This window comes from Leopardus geoffroyi, chromosome D1 (assembly GCF_018350155.1).
Source record: "Leopardus geoffroyi isolate Oge1 chromosome D1, O.geoffroyi_Oge1_pat1.0, whole genome shotgun sequence".
NCBI lineage: Eukaryota > Metazoa > Chordata > Mammalia > Carnivora > Felidae > Leopardus > Leopardus geoffroyi.
The window spans coordinates 81,944,108-81,970,896 of record NC_059329.1 but is presented as its reverse complement, the minus strand read 5'-3'; the positions used below and the strand labels follow the sequence as shown (position 1 = coordinate 81,970,896).

The window sequence follows — 26,789 nt, the reverse complement described above, 5'->3', positions numbered from 1 at the left end:
AGATGCCACCCTGTGAAAGCATTTAACCTTGCTGTGTGTCATTTTGCCCTCATTTCATTATTCCAACATAAAAAGGCATAATCGTCTCCCTTACAGAATGTTAGGAGGGACCAAAATAATATAAGTAAAAATACTATGAAAAAGCATAAAATGCTATGAAAATGTCAAGCATTATATTATACTTCAAGAATATTTGTAAATCACTTAAAAATGTGATTATGTAATGACTTTTCCTTAGGCTTTCAATTGTAACCCAGCAATAAAACCTGAACTCATAAAAACTAGCAGATAATTTAAAAATTAAAATAGAATCTTTAGTTTTCTAGTGTAATCTTTTAATCTTTATTGCATCCAACTTCTCCAACCTGTCTTTGGTTGATGAACTGAGCTGATTAGTTTGGATTTTAATCCCAAGTTGTAGCGAATCTCTGGGAAACATTTAGAACAAATCACATTGTGTGTCTTCACTGGCCCCTCATCTCCACCCAAAAGGTGACTATAGGACTCCTGTCACTGTCATCATTTTGTCCAAAAAAATCATGTGGTGTTTTACAGTCAACAAAATAATTTAAAACATGTGAAATTAAATACTAAAACTAGCTTAGTTAACACTGGCAAGGAAAATGGGTTAACTAGGGCACAGAGAAAACTTGTTCAGTTAACATGATGAAGAAAAACAGATTAATTTTGATTTTGGCCCATTTTGCCTTCACTGGCTAGAGAATTGCTCAAAATGTCCACTTCTGCTTACCTTTGAAGATACAGATTTCTGTGTGGATATTTCATTTAATCTCATTTAGCTATAAAAATAGGAACAAGATATCTTTCAAAGGTATCATTCTGGCCATTTATTTCTTGGTTTAACAAAATGATGCTTTTGTAAATATGTTGCTGGTTTAGTAGAATGGCAATTTCGTAAAAATGCAGTGGCAGAGCATCCTTCCAGAAATTGTCCTGGAGGGTTTGTGGCTCCATGCTAAGCATCTCCCTCCTTGAGGAGCAATCCGATACATGGGAGAGTAGATGGTTTCCAAATACAGTAAAACCTTGGTTTGCAAGCATAATTCATTCCAGAAACATGCTTGTAATCCAAAGCACTTGTATATCAAAGCGAATTTTAAGAACCATTGGCTCACTTGTGGTCATGTGACATTTGGCATCACATACTACTCATATTGCAAGACATGCTTGTTTATCAAGTTAAAATTTATTAGAAATGTTTGCTCATCTTGCAGAACAGTTGCAGAACAAGTTACTTGCGATCCAAGGTTTTACTGTACAGCCATGGTTATTCTGCTCCTTGCATTCCCACCCCTTTGTAGTGAGTATTTGCAGCTCATAAAAGGTGGGGTTTACTTCCTCACCTTTTGAAGGTAGGCTAAACTTATGATTTCTTTAGATTAATAAAACATGGCAGAGGTGACATTGCACTGATGACTAATGTAGATCTCAAGAGGCCTTCATGTTTTGGCTTGCTCTCTGAAAATTTACATAAACCTGGGCTAGCCTGCTGGTGGATAGCAGATTAAGTAGAGCAGAGGCAAGACACCTTAGGTTTTCCACACAGGTCAACCAGTTCTTAGCCAGCCCAACAGCAGAACTGTCCAGCTGGACATAGCCTGAATTATAAAAACATGTGCTAATGGCTATTCTTTTAAGCCATTAAATTATGAAGTGGTTTTTATGCAGCAATCGTTAACTGATACAAATGATGGCCATGTGACTTTATGGGAAAACCCTCAATTTTATTCCCTGGTTTTATTTTCTCTTTTAAGTCTCTTGGGAACAGTAAATATGCAAAAAGACCTCAAGATGCACTGCTATCATAAAATTTGTCTAGGCAAAGCAAAATGTGCCAATAATTATTTCCAGAAAGAAACAAAGAAATTTTTTTTTTAAATACATGAAAATCTTCTCTCCCTTGGGAATGTTAGGCTATTCAAGATTTAGGTATAGACATTTTGTTTGGATTGTGCTTGAAGAAAGATCTACATAAGACAGATTAGTTAGTGAAATATATGGACTTGTAGACTCAAAATATAGAAGGATATTGGTCCTTGGCCTGCCTTGTGGAAAATATGTTGAGGCTCACCTTACCCCAGGTGGATGATGGAGGGCTGGATAATCAGTGTGAAAGCTTAGCTTCCCGGTTGTGTAAGCCACATTGTTTGCGTCAATTTTGTCTTGCACTTGCCAAGTATGTCTGTAAAATACAAGAAACATATGTTTAAACAGGCTGTCACCAAGCCAGAGGAAATGTGTTAGAATGAACTGGATACATAGGGGAAATGGAAACTTTTCATTTTATGAAATAATTACCATAATGATGTGAGCCAGGAAGAGAGCTCGACCTTTCCTTGTCCAAAGTAACCATTTCAGAATATGCATCTCCTCCCTTCTTTTCCCTTCTCCGAAGAAAAATACATTTACACATTAGTCTGTCCCACAGAGTTTATTGTAGGTTATGTTTTTTAATAGCTAAATGCATTTAAAAAGCATTTATGTGGTTTTTTTTTTAAGTTTATTTATTTTGAGAGATTGAGTGAGCAGGGGAGGGGGCAGAGAGAGATGGAGAGAGAGAATGTCAGGCAGCTCCGTGCTGTCATCACAGAGCCTGGAGTGGGGCTTAATACCATGAACTGTGAGATCATGACCTGAGCTGAAATCAAGAGTCAGATCCTCAACTGAGTCATGCAGCTGCCCCAAAATAAACTATTAAAGTGGACAATTCAGTGGCCCTTAGGACATTCACAATATTGGTAACCATTACTTTCATTTATCTAGTTTCAAAACATTTCCATAACTCCACATTGAAACCTCTTACCCATTACAAATTTTCTTTCCATTCTGCCCTTCTCTCAGTCACTGGCAAACACCATATCATAAATCTATCTTTAAGTTTTTGGGGGAGCTGCCAAACTATTTTCCATAGTGGTTGGACCATTTACTTTCCCACTAGCAGTATGTGAGGGTTCCAATATCTTCACATCCTCATCAACACTTGTCATTTTCTAGTTTTTGTTGTTGTTCTTGCTGCTTCTGTTGTTATTTTTAACCATCTCAGTGGGTGTAAAGTGGTATTTCATAGTTTTGATGTGTATTTTCCTAATGGTTAATGATGTTGAGCATCTTTTCATGTGCTTGTTGGCTGTTTGTATATTTACTTTGGAGAAATGCTTGTTCAAGTCCTTTACCTATTTTTAAATTGAGTGTTGTGTTTTTGTTTTTGTTTTTGTTTTTAAATTTGTACGAGTACTTTATATAGCCTGGATACTAGAGACCCTTAACAGACATATGATTTACAACTATTTTTACCCCTTCTATAGATTGTCTTTTTATTTTCTTAGAAATGATATTTGATGCTCAAAAGTTTTAACTTTTGATGAAGACCAATTCATCTATTTTTGTTGTTGTGTTTTTGGTGTTGTTTCTAAGAATCCATTTCCCAATCCAAGGTCATGAAAATTTATCCTAAGTTTTCTTCAATGAATTTTATGGTTTTATATCCAGGTCCTTGATCTCTTTGAGTTAATTTTTGTATGATGTGTGAGGAAAGGGGCCAACTTCATTCTTCTGCATGTGCATATACTGTTGTCTCAGCACCATTTTTTGAAGGGACTGTTCTTTCCTCATTAAAAGGGTTCAGCATCTTTGTTAAAAATCAATTAGCCACGGATGTATGGGCTTACTTCTGGACTCTCAGTTCTGTTCCATTAGTCTATATGTCTATTCTTATTTCAGCACCACAATATATTGATTACTGTAGGTTTGTAGTAAGTTTGTTTGTTTGTTTGTAGTTTGTTTGTTTGTTTGTTTTTTATTGTTTTTTTTTATTGGTAGTAAGTTTTGAAATCAGGAAGTATGAATCCTCCAACTTTGTTCTTGTTTTTTTAGGATTGTTTTGGCTATTCAGAGCCCCTTGCAATTTCATATGAATTTGAACATTGCTTTTCCATTTCTACAAGAAGGCTATTGGAATTTTGGTAAGCATTACATTGAATCTGTAGATTACCTTGGTAATAATCACATCTTAATATTTTGTCTTCCAATCCATGAATGTGGGATGTCTTTCAATTTATTAGGTCTTTTTAAATTTCCTTCAGTGTTTTGTAGCTTTCATTTTATAAGTCTTCCACCTCCTTGGTTAAAATGATTCCTAGGTATTTTATTCTGGATGTTATTGTAAATGAATTTTTTTTTTAAATTTCTTTCTCAGATTGTTCACTGCTAGTGTATATAAACACAACTGATTTCTGTGTATTGGTCTTATATTCTGAAACCTTGCTGAATTCATTAAATACCTCTAATAGCTTTGTGTGTGTGTGTGTGTGTGTGTGTATGTGTGTGCACATATGCACGCATATTCTATGGGGTTTTCTATATATTGGATCATGCTATCTGTGAAGAGAAATAAATATACTTATTCCTTTCTCATTTGGATACCTTTATTTCTATTTCTTGCCTAACTGTCCTGCCCCAAACTTCCAGTACAATATTGAATAGCAGTGGTGAAAAACAGCACTCTTCTCTTGTTCCTGATCTACAGGGAACATAATTAATTTTTATTTTATTTTATTTTATTTTATTTTATTTAATAAATTTTTAATTACACTCGGATAACTATTACTCAGATCAGGAAATATAACTTTAAGCTTATATGTCCTATCCCAACCAGAATCTCACCTCTCTCTTCTTCAAAGTAACTACATCCATAACTTCTGTATTTATCATTTCTTTGCATTTCTGTATATTTTTACCCTTGCATATGCACCCTCAAACACTATGTTTAATATTTCCCATTAACAACAATTTTTAAGCCTTTCAAGTCTCTTAATTAGGTTTCCCCTCCAGCCTGTTCTTAAAATTTATTGTTTGAAGAACTTGGGAACTTGACCTATAGAGTTCCTCACAGTCTTGTCTTTGCTGATTGCATATCATGGTGTAGTTCAAATGTTTCCCTGTCCTCTGTGTTTCTAGAAAATTGGCAATTAAGTGCAGAGGCTTGGACAAACTCTATTTTCTCTCTTTTGCAAAACTACAGATGACATTGTGCTCTTTTATTCCAAAATACAGAATTTTGAGATGTCTTTCTTTTTGTGATGTTTGTACACACTTATGCTCAGTAGCTAGATCCACTAAAGTTATTGGGGGTCTCAAATAGTGAAATACCAAATTCATAATTTCTTTTTTATTTATCAGTTGGAATACTCTTAAAAATCTATCTACTTTCCTTCATCTAGTATTTGGTTACTCTATGTAATAGCTTACTTAGCGAAAATGAGATAAATACTTGATTCCTTCCCTTTATTTACCATTTTATAATACGATGGATTAGTTTTCTCTCACTCCAAGATGAATAATTAGTTTTTTTTGAAAATAATACTATTGATGAAAATATATTAAAACTAGATAGAGGTAATGGCTTCCCAACATTGTCAATGTACTAAATGACACAGGACTGTGTCAATTAACTTTAAAATTGTTAATTTTATGTTATGTCAATTTTACCTCCAGTACAAAAAAAATAGTTTGGCTTAAAAGTTAAAAAGAAAGTTAGTAAAAGAACTAAGGATTACTTGCAACTCTGTGGCCAGAAAATAAACCAATATTCAGATTTTGTAAGGCTTTTCCTTTGGAAGATTGAGGCCATGTGTAATTAGAAGCAAGCTGTATTTTAAAATAAGCCAAAGCTAGTGTGAAAATTGTGTCACTATATATGCACATCATTTTATTGCTGTTATAATGTCTATTTATTAATTTATGTTCACATTTATCAAATCATTTTTCAATAAATATATGTTGAACAACTACTCTATTCCAGGCATAGTTTTAGCATTAGAGATATAGCCGGAAACAGGGAGTAAGAGAGACAAATAAACAAGTAATTACCAAATGCAGTAACAGAGATGAGTGCTATGAAGAAAATAAAGCAAGGTAAAGAGGTAAGGATATTGGGGGCCAGGAGAATATCATGGCAGGGATAATGCTTTGGGGGGTGCTCCAGAAGACCTAGAAGAAAAGAAGAAATGTGAATTTCTGGGAGATGTGTTTTAGAAAGAGGAATCTGAAGTGAAAGGTAGGATTTCTTCCCCAAGTTCTGGGATTGAGGATGAAACTAGCTATTTGGCTCCGTGTTTTTTGTTTTTTTTTAATTTTTTTCCATTAAAATTTAAAATGGAAAGGCTGGTAAATCTTTCAGCAAAGTTTAAAGTACCATCTATATGTGGCCATAAGCTGGAAAGAGACCCAGTGAAAGAAGAGGAGTATATATAGCCTGCTGCAATTCATTTCAAATATGAGTCAGACAATCCATTATACTGTAGTGACTACAGCCAGGAAATACATGTTCTCTATGAATTCATGTCACTCCATGACCCATACCTAATATAGATTCTGGCTCTTGTCACCATCAGCATTCCAAGAATAATCAACATGTAGTAAAGAACTTAAGGATGCTACTAAAAAAGGAGTTTTATCAAATTGTAGAATATATAATATCTTCTAAGAAGATGATGCCTTTGACATTGTGAGTAGGAAATGACTATATTTAGATTTTCTTTTCAAGAGTGTTGATGGTTTTGCATTGATTCACCTACATTCCCTTTTCTGTTTTCTCCTATGATCAGGGGTAAACTAACTGAAATTCATGCAGCCAAGAGCTGGCTGAGATTCAAGGTGAACGCATTAGCCAGGGAACAGATCTTTTCTTTGTTTGACATTAACTGGCTGTAGAACAGGGATGGGGCCTGTGACTTGGCATCATCAAAGCAGTTCTCCAGCCTTCTGTGCTAACTGGCAGAGGATGATAAACATTTTTCAGTCTTAAAGTGTCTTAGGCACGGTATGGGATGTGTAGCCTAAAAGTCTATATGCGCACGTAATGATAAATCCCAGGAAAGGAGCTTGCCAATTCCAATCATAAAACATTCTCATAATAGTTATAGCATAAGTCTGGAAAAATCCTAGAAATGTCATTTGGTCTACCTTTCTACCTCCGTATAGAAATGAATCAGGCCAAGAAGGCTGCTGCTGATTGTTTAGGATCCTAAGTTTTCACGTATCCTTCTCAAATCCAAAGGAAAACACAGCAGAAATAAATGCAAATGTGACCCATTGGCCTGTGGAGAAACTGTTTTAAAAGCTCACTTGTGGGACCTTAGTGAGATGAGGGTGTATTTACATGCATCTTTCATTAGAAATAGATTCCAGTGTTCTTCCAAGTAAAACAACTCGAGCAGATTATCAGGAACCATCATGACTGAGGCAGAGATGAAGCACGAGGTTTCTCTCAAACTAGAGGTAGGCTCAGCATAGCATCTTAATCCATTGATATAGACTTGCCTGGTGTTGTGCAAGGACAGGTCATTGAAACTGTGCACACAATCCTGCTTTTGCCAGAGATGCTATTTTAAACAAATCTATGTATTTCCACTGAGCTACTTGTGTCATTCTCAGAATTGGACAAACCAAACACAGACTCTTAACTACAGAGAACATACTGGTGGTTACCAGTGGGGGAGTGAAAGAGGTGAAGGGAATTAAGAACACAATTATCAGGATGAGCACTGAGTGATGTATAGAACTGTTGAATCACTATATTGTACACCTGAAACTCATATAGCACTGCATGTTAACTATACTGGAATTTAGTTCCAGATAAAAGAAATTTCTTTTATATTTTCCATTTAAGGATTTTGTCAAAAGCTTCTGAACATTAAAATTGTGACTTTTCTAGACTATTTTGTGGGCTTGGTTTGAATACTAATTCACTAGATCCATCCAAGTTAGATGGCCAGTCATAGATATTCATGATATTTCATCATGTTTTATGACAAATTTGAATCTTTTTGTGTGTATAGAATGCTTACATATTGTTTTTGCTAGATTTGTTCTTTATAGCATTGGTGACAGATCTTATAATCTTTTGGCTCGTGGCACACTCTTGGAATATCATGCTGGATTTATTAGTAATCTTTTTCTTTTTTAAAGTTCTACTTATATGAAAAGATGCTCTACCAGTGCGACCTGGACTTATTATCACCAACAGCTACAATCTCTCGTCTCAACCCACTGCAAGCTGGTCTCCTCAGGCAATAGAAGAATGCCTTCTTTTGATTATTATTACTTGTCCTGTTGGATCTAAAACATAATGCTCATATATGTTAATTTTTTACATTTTTTAAATGTTTATTTTTGAGAGAGAGAGACAAAGACAGAGACAGAGCATGAGCAGGGGAGGGGCAGAGAGAGAGGGAGACACAGAATCCAAAGCAGGCTCCACACTCTGAGCTGTCAGCACAGAGCCTGATGTGGGGCTTGAACCCACCACAAACCGTGAGATCATGACTTGAGCCAAAGTCAGTGTCTTAACCAAGTGAGCCACCCAGGTGCCCCATGTTAATTTTTTTTTGAAGTTTTAACATAGAAAATTAAATTTCTAATTTATAGTCATCCAAATAAAGATTATATACTGTGTAATATTTCTAATTGTAGTTGTGACACATGCACAGATGACTTCCCAGATGCAGTCACTCTGCAGAGCTTCAGATATTTATTTTTCCACGATCATTTGTTAGATACACACAATGGCCAGGAATTGAGGGAGTGAAAAGGACAGACATGGTACTTGCACCTCATGGAATGTGCAGTCTGTGGGGAAGGAAATTATTGTGATTTATCTTTCAAAGCTAAAGTACAAGGTCTTATGAGAATAAAGAAGGGAAGATTAAGTGGAGACCTGAAGATTGAGTAGGATTTACCCAGAAGGGCAAAGGTCATTGTGGAGGGGGAGAAATAGTATGTGAAAAGGCCCAGTGGAGGGAGAGAACATGGCCTATCAGAGGAAGTGAGAGAAGTCCAATATGGGCTGGAATGGAGTTTGCTCTGTGGCTGTTGTTGGCTTTGCTTCAAATTTCTGCTTCCCTTGTTGTCCTGTAAAGTCTTACAAAAAGTCTCATTACATTAGGGAACTGAGTTGAAACATACCCTTTATCTCATAGCATTTAACCCACTGCCAAAAATATTTGTTGAATGAAGGCATGGACCGTAAAACAGTAAATTGTGTTACTTTCCTGGTTGTCTGGCTATTAACTTTAATCTTGACCTAAGTCATATGTTTTAGGTATATTTAAATTATGAATAATTTGGCCACCAATCATAAAGCTTTCTTCTGAGAAAAAGACTCCAAATTAAACAGTACAGGGACAGTAAGGACAAAGGAAAATGAAGTTCCAGATAAAAGTAAAGGAGAGAAACCAGGGAATCTTAGAATGTTATTAGCCATAGTTTGGAAACACAGCTTAAAACCATAACAAAAAGTTTCTGAATCATATCTCCTTTTAATAATTAAGGAAAATTCACATAAAAATTAGCAACATCAAATGATTAAGGTTTAATGTCATAAAGTTATTTTAAGAAAAAGAATGCATAAGGGTGCCTGGGTGGTTCAGTCGGTTAAGTGTCCGACTTCGGTTCAGGTCATGATCTCCCTGCTCGTGAGTTCAAGCCCCACATCCGGCTCTGTGCTGACAGCTCATAGCCTGGAGCCTGCTTTGGATTCTGTGTCTCCCTCTCTCTCCGCCCCTCCTCTGCTTGTGCTCTGTCTCTCTCTGTCTCTCTCTCTCTCTCTCAAAAATAAACATTAAGAAATTTTTTAAATAAAGGAAAAGAATGAGTAGCAAAATAACATACCTACAGATAATACATACCAGAAGGACATGCCCTCCAAAGATAAAAAATATTCTAGTTTTTCCACTTCTAATTTCTATTTTCTATTTACAGCTACTTCTGTTGAGTCCAGAACACATTGATGAAATGATACAATGTATGAAAAAGTAACCTAATCAGATATAGAAACTCAAGTATGGGATGATATATTCAGAAAGGAAAAGTCTTAAAAATCATTAAAAATGAAAACTAAGCTAGAAGAAATGCCCTATTGAATAAGCACAACAGATAACACCTTTGGATAATTAGAATATAAAAAGGAGAAAAACATAAATATCAAAAAAGACAAGAGATAAAGATTTGAGAGAAAGTAATACATTAAAAGGAACAGGCACAGAAGGTTTAATGTATACATAAGAGTCCTCAAAAGAAGAAACGCAAAGTAGAGAACAAATATTAAGAGCTATGGTTTTAAAAAATCTTGAAATAAAAAAAAATTTTTTTTTTTTTTTGAGAGACCAAACCAGACATTGCCTGGAAGAGTTGTCCCAGAACAACCAACACTAAAAGAGTCTGCAAAATCACTGGTCTTTAAAGGGAAAAATCTTTTGGGCATCCAAGTAAAAATATCAAATTATTCATAAGAAAAAGAAAATGAGATTACCAATAAAACCGTAGTGACATATTAAAGATTCTGTGAGCCAAGAACTTTATATTTAGCCAAACTGATTTTCAAGTATAAAGACCTTAAATTGCTGTCAACATGCAAGAATTTAGAGAATATTGTTCTCATGGGTCCTTCCTGAGGAATTTACAAGAGAATGGGATTCAGACAACCCAAATGAACAGAGATATGTTCACATGGCCCTGGTGCTAAGTAGTAAATTTTATTTACTAATAGAACTAATAGAGAATTTAAAAAAAGATATAAAAAATCTAAAAAATTGGGAAACTACTGTTAACTACTGCACATTTTGGTGATAAAATTCTATCAGGAAAACAAGATAGTGAATACCATAGGATTCAGGAGAGCTTTTGGGGAAAAAGTTTTCTTTCAGGAAAGACTTTTCAGGAAAGAATTTGGGGAGAAAGAGGGGTTTGTGATCCTTTGGGGTATGTGGATGGGTTCTGGAGCGACTGGTAATGTTCTATTTCTTGACCTGCATGGTGTTTCGAGAGTGTTTGGCTTATAAAATTTTATTAAGCTATACATTTGTTTTGTGTGATTTTTCTATGTCTGTATTATATTTCACCATGAGAAATGAAATTTATTTTTAATTTATTTTGAAAGGTTAATACTCCCAATAATAAAAATAAAGACAGATAGTGACAGGTAACAAGTACCTCTATAAACATAGAGAAAAATGTTATAGCAATTTCCTCCAAGGTTCTGAAGGCTTTCATCATGAAAAACTAAGAATGCAATGCATTGCAAAAAAAAAAAAAAGTTTATGAGAATTCCACCTTAAGCACATTTAGTGGTTTTCTGGGGGGGGGGGGGCGGGTGTTAGGTCAAATCGTGCTTAATTTATTTCATCAGAACAAGATCTAGATGCTAGTTTAGATTTTTGATGTGAAAGATTAAAATATAAACTTTATCTTTTCTTGCCACAAGTTCTCTGATTCCTTGTTAACTGTCACTTTCCCTTTGCATAAACAGTTGGCTATAATTTGAATTTAATAGAGGGTATGGGAATAAATATTCCGGTGCTGTCGTCATGACTTAGTTTGACAAATTTCTATATACCCCGTTAAATTATTCCCTTGCATCCGAGCTGTAAATGAGTAGAAGCCACATTTGATAGTTAGTAATTAGTTAATCATTATTACGGCCTTAGGAATTATGGGGGGATGCTGGGTAAACTGCCATAGGAGTACAGTGCAAAGGAAAGACTCCAGAGTGTTGAATCAGGTAAACCTGGGTTTGAAGCCTGATTCTTCTGCCTCAGTTTCCTTATCTCTAAAATGGGGGTAATGGTTCTTACTGGAATTGCAAAGATTCAAGATAATGACTCTAAAGCATTGAGTTCAATACTTAGCATGTAAAAGGTGCTTCATAGACAATTATTTTCCCCCGTTCCATTACTAGCTGCCTGTCCTGGATACTCAGGGGATAACCAAGGAGGTAAGGGATGTGGTGGTGGGGGGTGGGGGGTGGTGGTGGTCAGGGCTTGTGGAGAAGCAAGTGGCTTGTTAGGGTCTCAAAATTTCCTCAAGTGATTTCGAGGGGAGCATGAGACACAGAAATTATTTTTCCTTTCATTCATGAGATGACCTCATACTCAAGTGGTTTTATTGGCAGCAACTTTAATTACTGCGAAATTGAATATTACAAAGGGAACCCTAGGGACTGTCTCTTGGCTGATAACGTAAGCTGGGGTTCACAATGGCCCAGAGAACAGAGACTGTTACTTTGCTTGGGAAACCCTAATGCTCACAAGAATACATATTTTAAAGGTTCTCTCCTCTCTACTTAAACACGATGATGGTCAGTACTAAATCTAAACAACTCACGAAGAAATCCCAGTGTGAATTTTTTACCAAGTAGGATGGAGTTACTACAACTAGTTTCAGAACTAAGACCGGTTTCCTTTGTTTTCTTCCCAAGTCTAAATTACTTTTTAGGTTGATTTTTCATAACGCAGAAGCCATTTTTATTCAAGAAGGGCTATGTGGTTTTCTCCAGCAATTTCTTGGCTAGAAACTTCACCAAAATGGGTAAACTTGTTTCGTTTTGTTTTGTTTTCTTTCCCTGTTTAGTCCCCACACTTCACAAATGTTTTCTGGTAACATGTGTATCAAGTAAGTAGCTGTTTCAAAGTCAGGTTTGGAGGGAGTGCTAATGGTAGGAGCGATTTCTAAGAGGCCAGCTGCCAAGGAATAATCATATTTTTCACTCATACACCCTCAATCTTTAATACAACCGAATGTGTGAAATGCTGCTGGGCTGGCTTACAGAAATGCTAGCAGAAATCCAGTGAATGCTGGAAAGGATATATTCTTGTACTCCCCAGAGGCCATTTCAATATTGTTAATTCTTAACTGGCCTGGCTGGTGTATTTGACAAACAGCCCACTAGAAACATTTTAGGCTTGACATTATGTTATTCATCTGATGAAGCCTGTATGCAAGAACTGGGCAGCAGTTGTAGCCTCTTACATTTTTCCAGCAAACTTTCATCTAAAGGTTTCAAAGGGCATGCCAGGTATTAAAATAGTCCTGTAGAAAGAGAGAAGCAAGTCCTCAGGAGAGGAGAATCATAGAGCTCCAGGAAATTACATGAAAAGCTTAGATCACCTTCTCCCCTACAAATAGCCGTGGTGGAGCCATGATTCAATTCTGATTCTCTACTGGTCCTATGGGCAGCTCTCTGGGCAGTAATGTAATACAGATGCTGTGGAGTGTTGAGTCCTCAGTTCTCCCCTTAATTTTTGGAATGAAGTGTTCCAAAGTATTTATTTAAATATTTCCACTACAACATGTGACTGTATAAGTTTTATTCAATAATTATGCAGCTTCCATGCTGGTCTCCACAAGATAAAATTTGACTACCACCAAGATCCTTAAGTTTCTTTTATCCCTTTTCTTCATTGTCTCTGCCTATGTTATTCCTTATGTTGGTGTTTCAGAAAAACATATTTCATTTTCACCTCATTATTCTTACTTGTCTAATCCCTGCCACATGTGTTAATGCAACTTGCTTATGCCAGCAAATAAAGCATTCTTAGAAAGAAGAAAAGCTGAAACTTCTGGATTGTATTCTGGAAAGAAGGCAGTCTTGTTAGCTAAGGTTGAAATTTGTATTCTCTTCTGCTTAACTTCCTGATGAAGAAGGGTCACTCAGAATTGCTCACAAGGTTAATTTTCTAACTAAATACCGACAATGCTAAGAAAGAACTTTTGTCATCTTGGCCAAATGAATTGCTCAATATCTTAGCATACATTCCCTTTTATTAAAATTTCCTGGGTGATCACTGTATGTCAGGCACTGAGCTAGTACTGAAGATATAACCGTGATTAGGCCATCATTTCAGCCTTCAAGGAGCTCAAAATGACAGCGACAATGGCCATGAGCTATGCAAGCCTAATTTTCAAAGATTATCCTGGCTGCTAGTTACAAGCAGAATACCTACTTAATGCCCAATACTGGTCGTAAATATTTTTAAAAAATGGACACTGAATCCCTTCCTTCTTTGTGTGTGTCACACACACACACACACACACACACACACACACACACACACCCCATTACATGTAAATATGATGTGAATAATAAAACCCTGACCTAGCCAATTTATTTCGTTGTTCCACCAATTGGAAAAGGAATATTTTTGGAGTATGATTTTGCCCTTTCAGGGAAAACTGGTGGTTGCCAGAGGGGAGGTGAGTGGGGAAGTGTGAAATAGATAAGGGGGATTAAGAGTACACTTATTGTGATGAACATTGAGTAATGCATAGAATTGCTTATATTGTACACCTGAAATGAATATAACACTGTATATTAATTATACATAATTTTTTAAATGATTAAATAAAAATTTAGAAAAAAATATTCAGGAAGGTATTTTTATTGATTTGGGGAGAAAGTTCAGGTACATGAGATGAGGCTTTTGGCCCCACTCTATAAAACTATATTGATCCAAATTGAAGGTTTAAAAACAGGATTTGGATTTGATCTAACAAAATAATGACAAGCATCTGAGAAAATATAGATGTGGAAATGACATATACTTTTGTCCTCAAAACTATTACCATTTTGATTTAGTATTTGAACATAATTTTAGGATTATGAAGTGCTGAATAATTATTGCATTTATCTGCTGCTTTATGTATTTTTTAAAACATCCAGGTGTTCATCAATCATTAAGCATTTATTCCTTACCTCCCACATGCTGAAACTGTGCAAAATGCTGGAATCTACTGTTTTTTTATATACCCCACTAACGCTTTAACAATTGAGAGAAGAGCTAAGAACGAAAAATAGATTTTATAATTCTTACTTTATAAGAATTCAAGTTCTCTAAACTATTTGGATGGAATCCTATTTGAATGGCAAAGTGCTAGGTGGATATTTGTTTCCCAAGCGGGGCATGTCTAAAGTAGCACCACCCTATTATTATTTTTGGCATCTAAGCAAGAGTAGAAACCAGGATCTTTGAGAAATCTATACGGAATGCAAAGTTGCCCTTTAACCTTCCTCTTCCTGCTTTCCTTTCTCTATCCTTCTCCTATTTCTGGCAGTCCCCTCTCTCCATTATTTATTGCCTTCATTTATTCATTCCATTCACTCACTCACCTGCCAGTTACTTTTTCAAACAAGAGTAAGGCACTTTGCCAGTGGAGAAACAAAGCTATGAAAAAGAGAGACCACGTTTAAGGCAACTACTGATTGTTATAAAGAGAAGTCATGTCCAGGCACTACCACAGTACAAAGAAGAACATGAAAAATGCCACTTCATGTACATAATTGTGAGAGTTGGGAGGATAGAAAGCACCCAAGCTCTATACCAACAGAGACCTGCCTTCTCTTAAAGTACCCCTGCTCTCAACCAAAGGTTTTCACCTTTGCTACACATGAGAATCGCCTGTAAAGTTTTAAAAAGTCCTGGTACTCAGATCACATCCAAATCCTGTTTTGAAAAATCTCTGGAGACTGGACCCAAATGTCAGCATTTTTTAAATTGGTTATTCCAATGTGCAACCTCAGTGGAGAATTATTGCTCTAAATATCCCTTCTTTTAAAACCCATGTTACAGAAACTTTAATATCGCTTTCCACATGATTGTGGGAAGGAGCAGAAAAGGAAAATAACTTGAGGAAAACACTTACTTTTCTCATCCTCTTAATAAAAAGCAAACAAGGAAACAAATACAAACAAAGCAACAATAGCAAAACTGTCCTCTTCTGTAAGTTCTTGAGGTAAAGAATCAAAAATTACCACCACCACCAACAACAACAATAGAAATCTTGGTAATCAGTTGTAGATGTAGCAGTGAGGTGGGCAGAAAGGCATTTCTTAGCATGTGGTATAGCTTGAGAGCTTCAGGAGATAGATGTGACCTCTGCACAGAGGATGAGGTGGAATAGGGCTAACCCTGCCTGGTTAGATGCAAAGGTCTTGGACAAACAAAGTGTAACAGTAGCAGAAGGTCTGATCTGTTTTTGACAACCAACTTTGAATATTTATTTCAATAAATTTCACAATGTTAGATCAAGGGCCAAATTATCAAGCCTTTTTAGGATTTGTAACAACAAAACAAAACGAAATGTAAGTTATGAATCAGGACAAAGAATCTGACCCTAAATGTGAGGGATGGGGGTGAGTATTAGAAAACTATAACAAAGACCACCCCCCCCCCCCCAATTTGGCTGCAGTTGTGCAATTATGAAATGGGTTGCATAGATACAAAAAGTGTCTTGTCACTAATTAAAAATTGAGTAAAAGAACATAGAAGAGATCTAGTTTGAAGTGTTCTGTTTATGTCTGGTGCCTAAAAGCATCCTTTGCATGTTCTAGCTTTATATCATCAATAGTGAGGTGGATTAGGAAGCCCGTGGATAAAACAGACCCCAGTTATAACTCTGGTTTTTTTGGTTTTTTTTTTTTTTTTTTTTACTACCTGTGAAAACTTGGGTTATAGTTGAATTCTCTGAGCTTCAGTTTCCTTATTGGTGTACAGGTGGATAATATCTGTGTCAGAAAATTATCAACATTAAAAAAAGAACAAATATTGGGTTGAGGCTCTTAATAATTTCAAGGCTTTTCCACCTCTTTCATTTGTCTTTTGTTACTGATATAATCTCTAGAACAGCTTAAATTCTTGTAGATGTAGGGGAGAGAACAATCTTGACATAATTTTGCTAATGGTGGAAGTAAATTCTTGGGGTGGGGGTGGAGTCTGGGTCTTCTAAGCCTAAACATGATAGAGTCTTCTGCCATGATTCAACTTTTTTTTTTAAGTTTATTTATTTATTTTGAGGGAGAGAGAGAGAGAGAGAGAGAGAGAGCAGGGAAGGGACAGAGAGAGAGGGAGGGAGAGAATCCCAAGCAGGCTCCACACTGTCAGCACAGAGCCCAACATGGGGCTCAAACTCATGAGTTCATGACCTAAGCCGAAATCAAGAGTCAGACGTTTGACCAGCTGAGCAACCCAGGTTCCCCTGCTGTGAATCAACTTGATCAAATCAGTGGGGGCAAGTGGTGGGATATTTTTGAATCCTCTGTTTATCTATGTCTGTAGAGTCTTGCAAGAGGATCTTACTCTAGATTAGGGATGGCAAACTCAAGGGCAGGCAGGGCCCTTGTAGGTCTGAGGTGGGGGTTGGGTTGGGGGGCGGAATTTGTGCAACTGGAGAGTGAGAACATGCTCCCTTCAAGCAGATGGTTGCCATGTAGGGATTTAGCCTCAGTTGTTGCCAGATTTGATTTTTCAAGAAAAGTCAGATCCATATTTAATGTAAAATCTCCCAGTTTTTAAGTGTTGACAACGAATTCTATTTTCTTTCAACATCCTGTGGGCCAAATAAAACATATCTGAATACAGCCTGTGTGCTACCAGTTTTGCAACCTTTGGATTTTGAAGGTTCTTTTCGCTCCCAATGTGCTCTGCTCAAGCAGAGCCCAAGAGCAATTGTATACATCACAGGAAGGGTTCACCCTACAGATTAGAAATACAGTAATATCCCCACTTGTACCTAAGTGTTTCCTGTTGTGAGTGTTTCTTATCCATAATTAATGTTACCTCCCAGGTAATTCTTATGCAAACAGCTTCTTGTTTCAAAGTTAAAGTCAGTTACATTTCCTGTTACTTGCTGAAGTGCATAGACCTAATTTTCTGCAGGTTACTTTTATCTTTTTTTTTTTTTTTTTTTTTTTTTAACACATCTGGTGGGCGGCTTTAAATTCCCCAGGGCCCTACTTTATTTTGCACTGAGTCTTGGGTGGTAAAACTTTAATGAACTTTCAGTATTTATAAAAATCTTGGAGAAACACAGTCTTCCATCCCACCTGCTGTGAACTGAATTGTGCCCTCCCCCAAATCCCATGGTGAAGCCCTAACCACCAATATGAGTGTATTTGGAGAAAGAGCCTTTAAGGAGGTGAATAAAGTTAAATGAAGTTTAAGACTGGGGCTCTTCTTCACCAGGACTGGTGTCCTTATAAGAAGAGGAAGAGACACCAACAATGCAGGTACAGAGAGGAAAGGCCATCTCCAAGTCACAAAGAGAGCTCTCACCGGAAACCAAACCTGCCAACACCTTGATCTTAGACTTCTGGCTTTCAGAACTGGGAGGAAATAAATTTCTGTTGTTTAAGCGACCCAGTCTATGGTATTCTGTTAGGGCAGCCCTAGCAAACTAACACACCATCCATCACTAGCCTGTCTTTGATGTCTGATGTCTTTGGGCTTTTAGGATCCCTTAAGATTTCAGTTATTCTCAGGGAAATCCCACTTTCAGATTCGTCTTCTCATCTGACTTCCTGTTCATGGCATTATGGAAATTTTGTATCTCCAGTCAAAAGTGTCCCCCTTCTGGGAAATATATCAAACTTTACATATAACGGCAGAATACAGACTATTTGGTGACTCACCCATAAAATGTAAGGTAAAGGAAACCAATCCTTTTCCCAAGTTTTAAAACTTCTCCTCGTTTGTCAGATGCTCCTGTGAGTCGTACTATGCCTACTTTCTTGAGGCTGGAGAGCCACTTGTATGCATGTTCATCATTTTTTAAAACATCTTCAAAATCCAGTGTAGGTAGCTGGAGCTCTGAGCCCCAGTACTGACATTCTGTGAACACGAAAAGAAAGAAACCAGGTGGGGTTACATTGTGTTTATATAAAATGAGAATCTCCGAGAAGGGGCTAGTTCATTGAAGCTGACCTTTGATTTATCATGGAATTTACAGAATTTCAGTCATATAGGAATACCCAGGCTACCAGATTTTCTTCCCTGGAGACATGCCAATCTACTATATACCTCCTGCCTACCATTGCCTGACCCATGACAGGTATTCACTATACCTCACGTGTTGAGGGAATGTTTAACTTGTGGATAGCTCTTGATCTGTTTGTCCTTAGGGCTTCTCTGCCTGGACTCTGCTTGGAAATAATGCCGAAATATTGTGTGTTTTAATCACCAAGTAGCATTGCTCAACTCCAAATAAATGATAAAATCTGAATGATAGACTTAGAACAGCATATGCGTATTTCTGGAGGTGGGAGGAGTGTTTGCCTTGGTAGGTACAACTCCTTCTTCCTCTTACTTCACTTGATAAGAAGCTTTCTCTGAGGCCAAATCATTCTTTGGAGTCAACAAAAACAGTCCATAGGGACGAAAAAGTGAAAGGTGTGGTCATAGGATGTATAAAAGATGCATTTTATGTAGACCCTTTGATGATAATGCTACACCAGATAAAGTCAAATCCCTCATGATCAAATGCTCATAAAAAATGTTTACTTAAGAAACAGAAAGGAAAACAAAGGGAAGAAAATAATTTGCTTGCCAACCAGGCTCTCCTAAAGGAGGCGGAACGCAAAGATGTCATTTTGCCAAGGGAAATAACTCAGATATTAGCAACTGCATTCAGGAAATACCCAACTCTAGTTAATCCATTTGATTTCTTCATTTTTGGAAGACAGTGTTTGCCTTAGGAAGGCAAACCTTCCTAACAAGTGACAGAATGAGATCTTACTATCTCAATTATCATCCCAAGCAATGCCTCAATCTTCTAACTGGGGGAACATATGTCACATTACAGAAAACAACCCCAAAGCCCCCACTTGAAGAATGAGGAATGGGTCAATGTTCCAGTGCAGTAGTTGTAGACTGGAAATCATTCCCCCTTTGATGTCAACATGGCTGTTTCTGCAGACACAGGGATTTCTTAGGAGTCACATGGTACTTTACAAGTGAAAAGGTCCCAGCAGGTTCAGGAGGTCACTTCCTGAACTTCCACCAGCTAGTTAGCCACCAGCTAAACAGCCACATGCAGCTGGTACCGTGTGAGAGAGGACATGAACAGGGGGAAGAACACAGAGGCAGAGGGGCCTGGGTTTGCATCATTGGGTTGCATCTTGCCAGCTAGTTTCTTAGTGTCTTTTCTGAGCTGCCGCCTCTTGAGTTACAAGATGCCCATGGTTACATCTACCTTGCAGGTCATTTGTTGACCACGCAGTGAGATAATGCAAGTAACCTTGTTCAGTGCCTGGCACATAGCAGACCAGTGCTGCTACTACCTCCAATGATAATAGACAACATTTGCTGAGTACTTTCAAGATGGTGGGCATAGTGCTGGATGCTTCCCATATATTATTTCTTTTAATGTCCACAATATAAATATGCAATAGATGCTTTCAGCATTCCCAAACTACAGAAGAGGGAGCAAAGATCCAAGTCATGCAGAGCTAATGATTTGCAGAGCTGGTTAGTCAGATCCAGGCAATGAATTCCAAAGTCTGTAATTTTAACAACTACACATAAAATAAACAAGTGATGCCTTAAAATGCTGTTGTCGCATATGAGAGAACAGATGTGTGAATGTCTATTGCTTATTCTGTCCCTTATAAAGGAAATCTACTAGATAAAAAAGAAAGGAAAGCATGTTACAATTAGGACCACGTTGTCTGAACTTGTTTAAGCACTGGTGTTTAAAGGTAAACCCTGAATGTAACACTGAGTGTTAATTATGCTGGAATTAAAAAAAAAAATTAAAGATAAACTTTGGCTCCTAGTCCCGATTTTAAATGCAGCAAAAAACATGATGAGTAGGTTTCATGGCACAACACTACAACATTGCTGTCCATCTTTTGTGAAATGAACCAAGAATTAAAAACAAGCTAGCTTCTCTTCTTTAATGTATGCCAGTGCATTTCAGGGGTCCACGCTGGTTTGCTTTTACTTAAGGCCATTATCACTTTCCAGAGAATGTCAGCGATGGTGTATCAGGGAAATATAATACATAGAGATTGAAAAAGACATTTTCACAAGATGTAAATGTTTTAAAAACTTTGAGTTCGCATTTTGACTACTTTGTGGTTTCAAGGAGGATCTCCTTAGGGCACACACTATGTACATCTCTATACATTTATAGTATGTTTTAATGAGTTTTTGTTTCTACAGGAGTCATTTTCCCACTACAGAATCACCCACACACATGCACAGCTGCGCATGCAAACACACACTATTCTTTGTTTTAAAAGCACAGGATGAGTTAGGTTCTTTCAGTAAATATGTTGTTACTCTTTACATGTATAAAATTAACCATATTCACACTGGGACTCCAGTAGGAAGCAAGGCTGACTACACATAGCGTATCCTCCACAATTTCAGATTTATAAGAGTTGACTATCAGAAGGTGGTTACAATGCCTTTTAAGTTCTGCAAAGTTCACAATTTTCCAATTATAGCTCTCATCCTGGCACGCCCTAGAAAGTGCTTTACAAAAATCAGCAACCAGGGGCTACAGCTCATTATAGAACCTGTGTTCTACTGTGAGCCACTCATACACTCAGTCTGCTAAGTGTGATTTTTCAGAGATAACACGGTGACCAACCAGTTTCTAAATTCATCATAGCATCCACGATATAAAATGCTCTACTTTGCAGGGAGAACCACATTTCAATAAATCCACCTAAAATCGTTTCATGATATCTGCACAGAAACTTTAACATTGAAAACCCAGTTTAAAAGTGTTTCCCCAGTCTCTCCCAACTACAAAACATAACTACAGGGGACTCCGGAGAAAATACGTTTGACTAGAGTAAATCATTTGTCAGGTGAATACATTAAAAGCAAATTTAAATTTCACACTTGGATCTGGATACATAAACGGTATGGAAAATGACGGAATATTTAAGGCATGAACCACCCTTTCTAATTTAACTTATGGCCTTACTAATAAATACTTCCTTGAACATGTGCTTCACACATCATAAAATTTATGAACCAAGCTCCATGCTGGCTTTCAAGGAACCATTTGTACAAGGTTTCCTTTTCACAGGGAGGCATCGCATTCCTGGATCCTGAGTTGTATTTCAAAAAAAGGAAAAGACACAAAGAAGCTCTTTAGTTAAAGATTCATGAGTACAGCTTGCTGGGTTGCAATGTGTTATTTGGAGTTTAGAACCTTCTGTCTACCTGCACTGACCTGTGCTTTTGGCTCTGAACTAGCTCGTCTAATAGGCTGAAGATCAGTCAAACTCTTACTGTCTTTTCCTGTAAATACTTGGCAGGCGCCCAGCCAAAACCAAAATCTGACCCCAGTAGAGGAAAAGTACCTCGGTGGAACTAGGACTTCGAGTCTCTTTTCTGTGCTAAGGGGATCCTGCGCCTTTAGACATTATTTTACTTCTTGTTGGGTGAACTCGACAGGTCTCAAGAATCTGATCACTTGTCCTCTCAGACTGAGATCTTCCAGAAGCTGACCTGAGATGAGGATTTGAATGCAAGCAATGTATTAAGGATGCTGCTTCTCTAGGCATTAGTCTTCCTGTGGAAGAACTAATAGAGGGGGAAGCAAGATAGAGAAGGAAGCCTCTGGAAACCACTAAAAAAATTTTTAAGTGTATTTATTTATTTTGAGAGAGACAGAGACAGAGAGAGAGAGAGAGAAATGCAGGCGAGAAGCAAAGAGGAAGAGAGAATATCCCAAGCAGGCTCCACATCACCAGTGCAGAACCCGACGTGGGGCTTGGGCTCACAAACCACGAGATCATGACCCGAGCCCAAATCAAACGCTCAACTGAGGAACCACCCAGGTGCCCCAGAAAACCATTTCAATGAATGGTTAAGGGAACTGCTGGCCCTCATGGCAATACTGTAGATGATACTGTACAGTCGTCCCACCCAGGGGCAAGGAAGCTGGGGCGTGCAGGCCACCCATGGCCACGCCTCATTGGCTGCTTCTCTAGGCATTCACTTCTGGGTCTTTCTGGCCTTCTCTGTGTGTTAGCCAAGCACGTTCCTCAGGCAGAGAAAGGCCTCTAGCAGAGTGTCAGGGTTGCAGTTGTGCACTAGAAGGTGGCAGGCGTGCATAAGACCACTGAGGATCTGTGGCGGGGCACTCTGGATGCCCTCCTTTGGGGTCTGTAAGAATGGGCTCGAAGTCTGTCTTCTGTGGTCCCTTGGCATTAAAACACACCTCAGTCACAGTGCTTACCACATTATGCTGAAATAAGCTTGCACTTATTGAACACATATTTGTTGAAAGCCTAGCTATGCAAAAGAGATCACATTTAGCGAATAAAAATAGATGTGATTGCTGCCCTTGAGAGGGAAAAAGTGACTAAGCAAGGAAGCAAACAAACACCTAAAAGTAAACATTGTCGCAAGTGCTATGGAGGTAACAAACGGGGTGAATGTCTTCCGGTAAACAGTTATTGGGAGCAGGATGGGGAGCATTTTTAGACCTGGCAGTTAAGGAAGGTCTCACAGAAGAGATGTTACTTAAGTCAGAGCCCAGGGGGTGAAAGAAGGCAGTTATGCAAAGGGCAGGGAGAAAAGAATCCCAGTGGGAGGGACAGTAGGAAGAGGGGGAATCTCTAATCTTGTTGGGGGAGCTCAGAGTTACTGGGCCTAGAACCCAAGCAAAGGGGAGGGTAACAGATTAAATGGAAAAGTAAGCAAGGGTCCGTCAGGCAGGACTTCTCTCTCTCTTTCACTAGATTGCAAATTCCTTGCAAGGGACAGAGAGCATGTCCTATATGTTTATTTCCTCACCACTACTGCCCCCTTCTCTCCCCTCCCCCAACCCAAGCATATAGCCCAAGGCTGGCACCCAGTAGATTTTCAGAAAACTAATATGTTCTGTGTCCTAAACAAACCTTTGCCTTTTTTCCCTTTTGCTTGTTTTCTAATGAGGACTGGAGACTGGTAGCAACCCCTGAAAGTTGACTGTGTCTGAGTACTCTTTAGAATTTTAAAAGATGGAGAAATCCATAAAACCTTTTCCCTAGGTGATAATCCCACCAAACTCGAAAAGTCTCCCCAAGGATGTATGAAACATGCTTCTACACAAGTTTATGTTGCTTGAAAGGAGAGAAATATGTTTTTGTTTTGGACCGTTAGGTACCTGGTACCTGGTATATTCTATATGCTCAGCCCTATGACAACAGTGACCTTCTAGTTGGAGAAACCAAGAACACATAAAACCAGGCAGGGACACTAAAAGGCCGGGTGTGAGGAGTACTTGAAAATAGAGCTAACGTTTATCGAGCCCTTATGATTCCAGACACTCTCGTAAGCACTCTGTATGGATTAATTCATATAATCCTTACAACAACCCCATCGCAGAGGTTCTAGTATTATTCCCATTTTATAAATGAGGGGACAGGTCTAAGGATTTTCGATAATTTGTGCAATATCTCACAGCTCATACATGTCAGAGCTGAGAGGCCACACAAATAATTTGATTACAGATATTCCAAAATTCAGTTTTACCCTCTGCTCTTGCTGTGACTGTCCCCTCCGACATGCCTGAAAAGGTTCTGGAAAACCATCTTGATCCCTTTCAATTATGTACACTGCATGCATCTTCCTGTGGAGAAACCCATACTGGTTCCAGATGGCTCCAGCTGTCACAAGCTGCTTCTTTATGCTGAGGCACAGTCTACCTTTGTGGCCTTGCTTTTAGGTGCTAATTCTGTGCTCCATAATCACACAGTATATGACAGTCTTGGAGATGCATACAAAGACAGCTACTGTGCTAAGTTTTTCTAAGCCCAAATAGCTTTTTTATTCCCCAGGTTTTTCAAGTTTTATGGCTTCTGAGCCCTGCCCCTAGGCTCTCTGCTCTCCAATGTACGATGTGTTCTGAGTTTGCTGATGCTCTCCAGCAGCACAGGTGTCTTGAATCAGACGCAATACCATAGATGTGGTCTGGCCCATATCTGCATGGTGGGCTCACTACCACATTTGCATTCACGTGACCCAAATCCAATGAATCCTTTTTGGCTGTCTCAACCCTGTTGACTCCAATCAACTTTTCAGTCAGCGCAAATGTGTAAAAATTGTCCGTCAGTCATGTCTTCATTTTCTGAAGCTAGCTCACTGAGAATGTGTGAAGCACAGGTAGAGATGAAGATACAGGTCTAATTTGATAGAGACATTGTATCAGAGTTAATAGTTCGAGGTCTGAAGGTGACAGACCTGGATTCAATTCTGAATTCTGATACTTCCCATCTGCAAGCACTTCAGAAAGTGATACATTCTCAGGGCATTTGGGTGGCTCTCAGTTAAGCATCCGACTTCAGCTTGGGTCATGGTCTCACATTTCATGGGTCCAAGCCCCATGTCAGGCTCTGTGCTGATGAGAGCCTGCTTTTGATCCCCTCTCTCCCTCTCTTGCCCCCCCCCCCCACTTGTGCCCTCTCTCTGTCAAAATAAGTAAATAAACTTAAAAAAAAAAAAAAGGCAGTAATATACTCTCTCAGTTCAATTACTTCGTCTGGAAAATACAGGATGAAAATGACCTGCAGGGTTGTTATGAAATTTGAATGATATGCTATCTACGAACAATTTAACATGGTGTACCTGATTAAATCTGCACATGCACCAGAGCAGCCAGATGTGAACGTGGCTGAAGGAACACACACCACGATGACTGATCTTATTGCATGTCCCTAATGTCTGCTTAACTCTCTTACTAGCTGATCATTTCTCACATTCTCCAACCTCAAACCTTCCACTCCCTCCTCCCACTTAGGCTCAGCTGTCAGCTTTGCCTTTTATTTCAGTGGAAAAATAGAACTCCGAAGAGAACTTCCAAATATTTCCACCACCATAGGCACCAACCGGCCAGTGTCCATGTCCTTATGGCACGTGATGTGTTGTAGATATATTTGTAAATTTACCAATGTGTATTGCATATATATATATTACATATATATTTGTAAACTTGTCTTTCTCTACCAGGCTGTCAACTCCCTATAGACAGAGTCTTTGTCTGTTTTGTTCACCACTTCATCTCCAACATCTAGAACAGTACCTGTTCTAAAACGTAGAAGACACATATTTGCTGAATGAATTCATAGTACATGGCGGGTGTTCAATAAATGACATCTTTATTAATATTAGTTATTTCCCAAGATTAGTTATTCCCCAGCTGGCTAGGGGGGAAGAGAGTCAAACACACAGATAATGACCATTCAATGCAATAATTGCAGTGACACAGAGATAGGAGCCCACATGAATCGCAGCCACCATACATACAGGTGAGAGTGATAGGATGGTATTTCATAGAACAGATACTCTTTAGTCAAATCTTGGCTCCGCTATGTATTGTCTCTTTGACTTTGGACTAGCTATTTAATTTCTATCGTTTTCCCCTTGTGTAAAATAGTTATAATGATGCTGCCTTTGTGAGGTTGTTGCTAGGACCAAATAGAGCAATAAATATTAGGTGCTGAGCTCAGTACCTGACACAGAGCAGTGCTTTTAAAAATGTAAAGAAGGAAGATTGGTGAAAGACTAGGAGCAGAGATAGAGCAAGAAGAGGGTGTATGATGTTGGTAGTTTAGACAGAGGGTTGGCGGTGGAGGCAGTGAGATGTGGATGGATTCTAGATTATTTTGATAATAGGGCTAATGGGTTTTCTCAATAGATTGGGTGTAGTAAAAGAGACAGAGGAGTCAAGGGTGATCCTGCTGCCAGAGAACTGGCGTTGCCTCAACTAAGATGGGAAAGAGTGGAGCAGGATTCTGTAAGACCATCTGCTCCCATCAGGGGGGCTGTCTTTCCTCTGGCTTCCTCATTTTTTCCTTATTGCTCCAAGGAAATCACTTTATAAATTCCCTTTTGGTTGTCCATCGTTTATTTGACCTGATCAATTTATTCTGGGCTAGAAGCTCCTATTATGTCCTATTGAAGATAGAGCTTAGAGATTCTGTGCTTCTTTCCTGTATGAACACATTGTTCTCTTTAGATTCCTTCCCTTTATCTTCATTACTGAGATTATCTACTTTTATTTTTTATTTAAAAATTTTTTTAATGTTTATTTATTTTTGAGAGATAGAGAGACAGAGAACAAATGGGGAAGGGGTAGAGAGAGAAGGAGACACAGAATCTGAAGCAGGCTCCAGGCTCTGAGCTGTCAGCACAGAGCCCGACGTGGGGCTCAAACTC

General features: G+C 38.2%; 1 protein-coding gene across 3 annotated transcripts in view; it reads right to left on the bottom strand.

Moving 5' to 3' along the window:
• Positions 1-26,789, bottom strand: part of BBOX1 (gamma-butyrobetaine hydroxylase 1) — a 60,024-nt gene that overhangs the window by 14,555 nt on the left and 18,680 nt on the right. For all 3 annotated transcript variants that reach the window (XM_045484814.1, XM_045484816.1, XM_045484817.1), the window contains exons 4-5: positions 18,260-18,458; positions 2,098-2,203 (exon numbers count right to left, since the gene is read on the bottom strand). In XM_045484814.1, the coding sequence (XP_045340770.1) occupies positions 2,098-2,203; positions 18,260-18,458 (305 nt within the window). The remainder of the gene's footprint in view (positions 1-2,097; positions 2,204-18,259; positions 18,459-26,789) is intronic.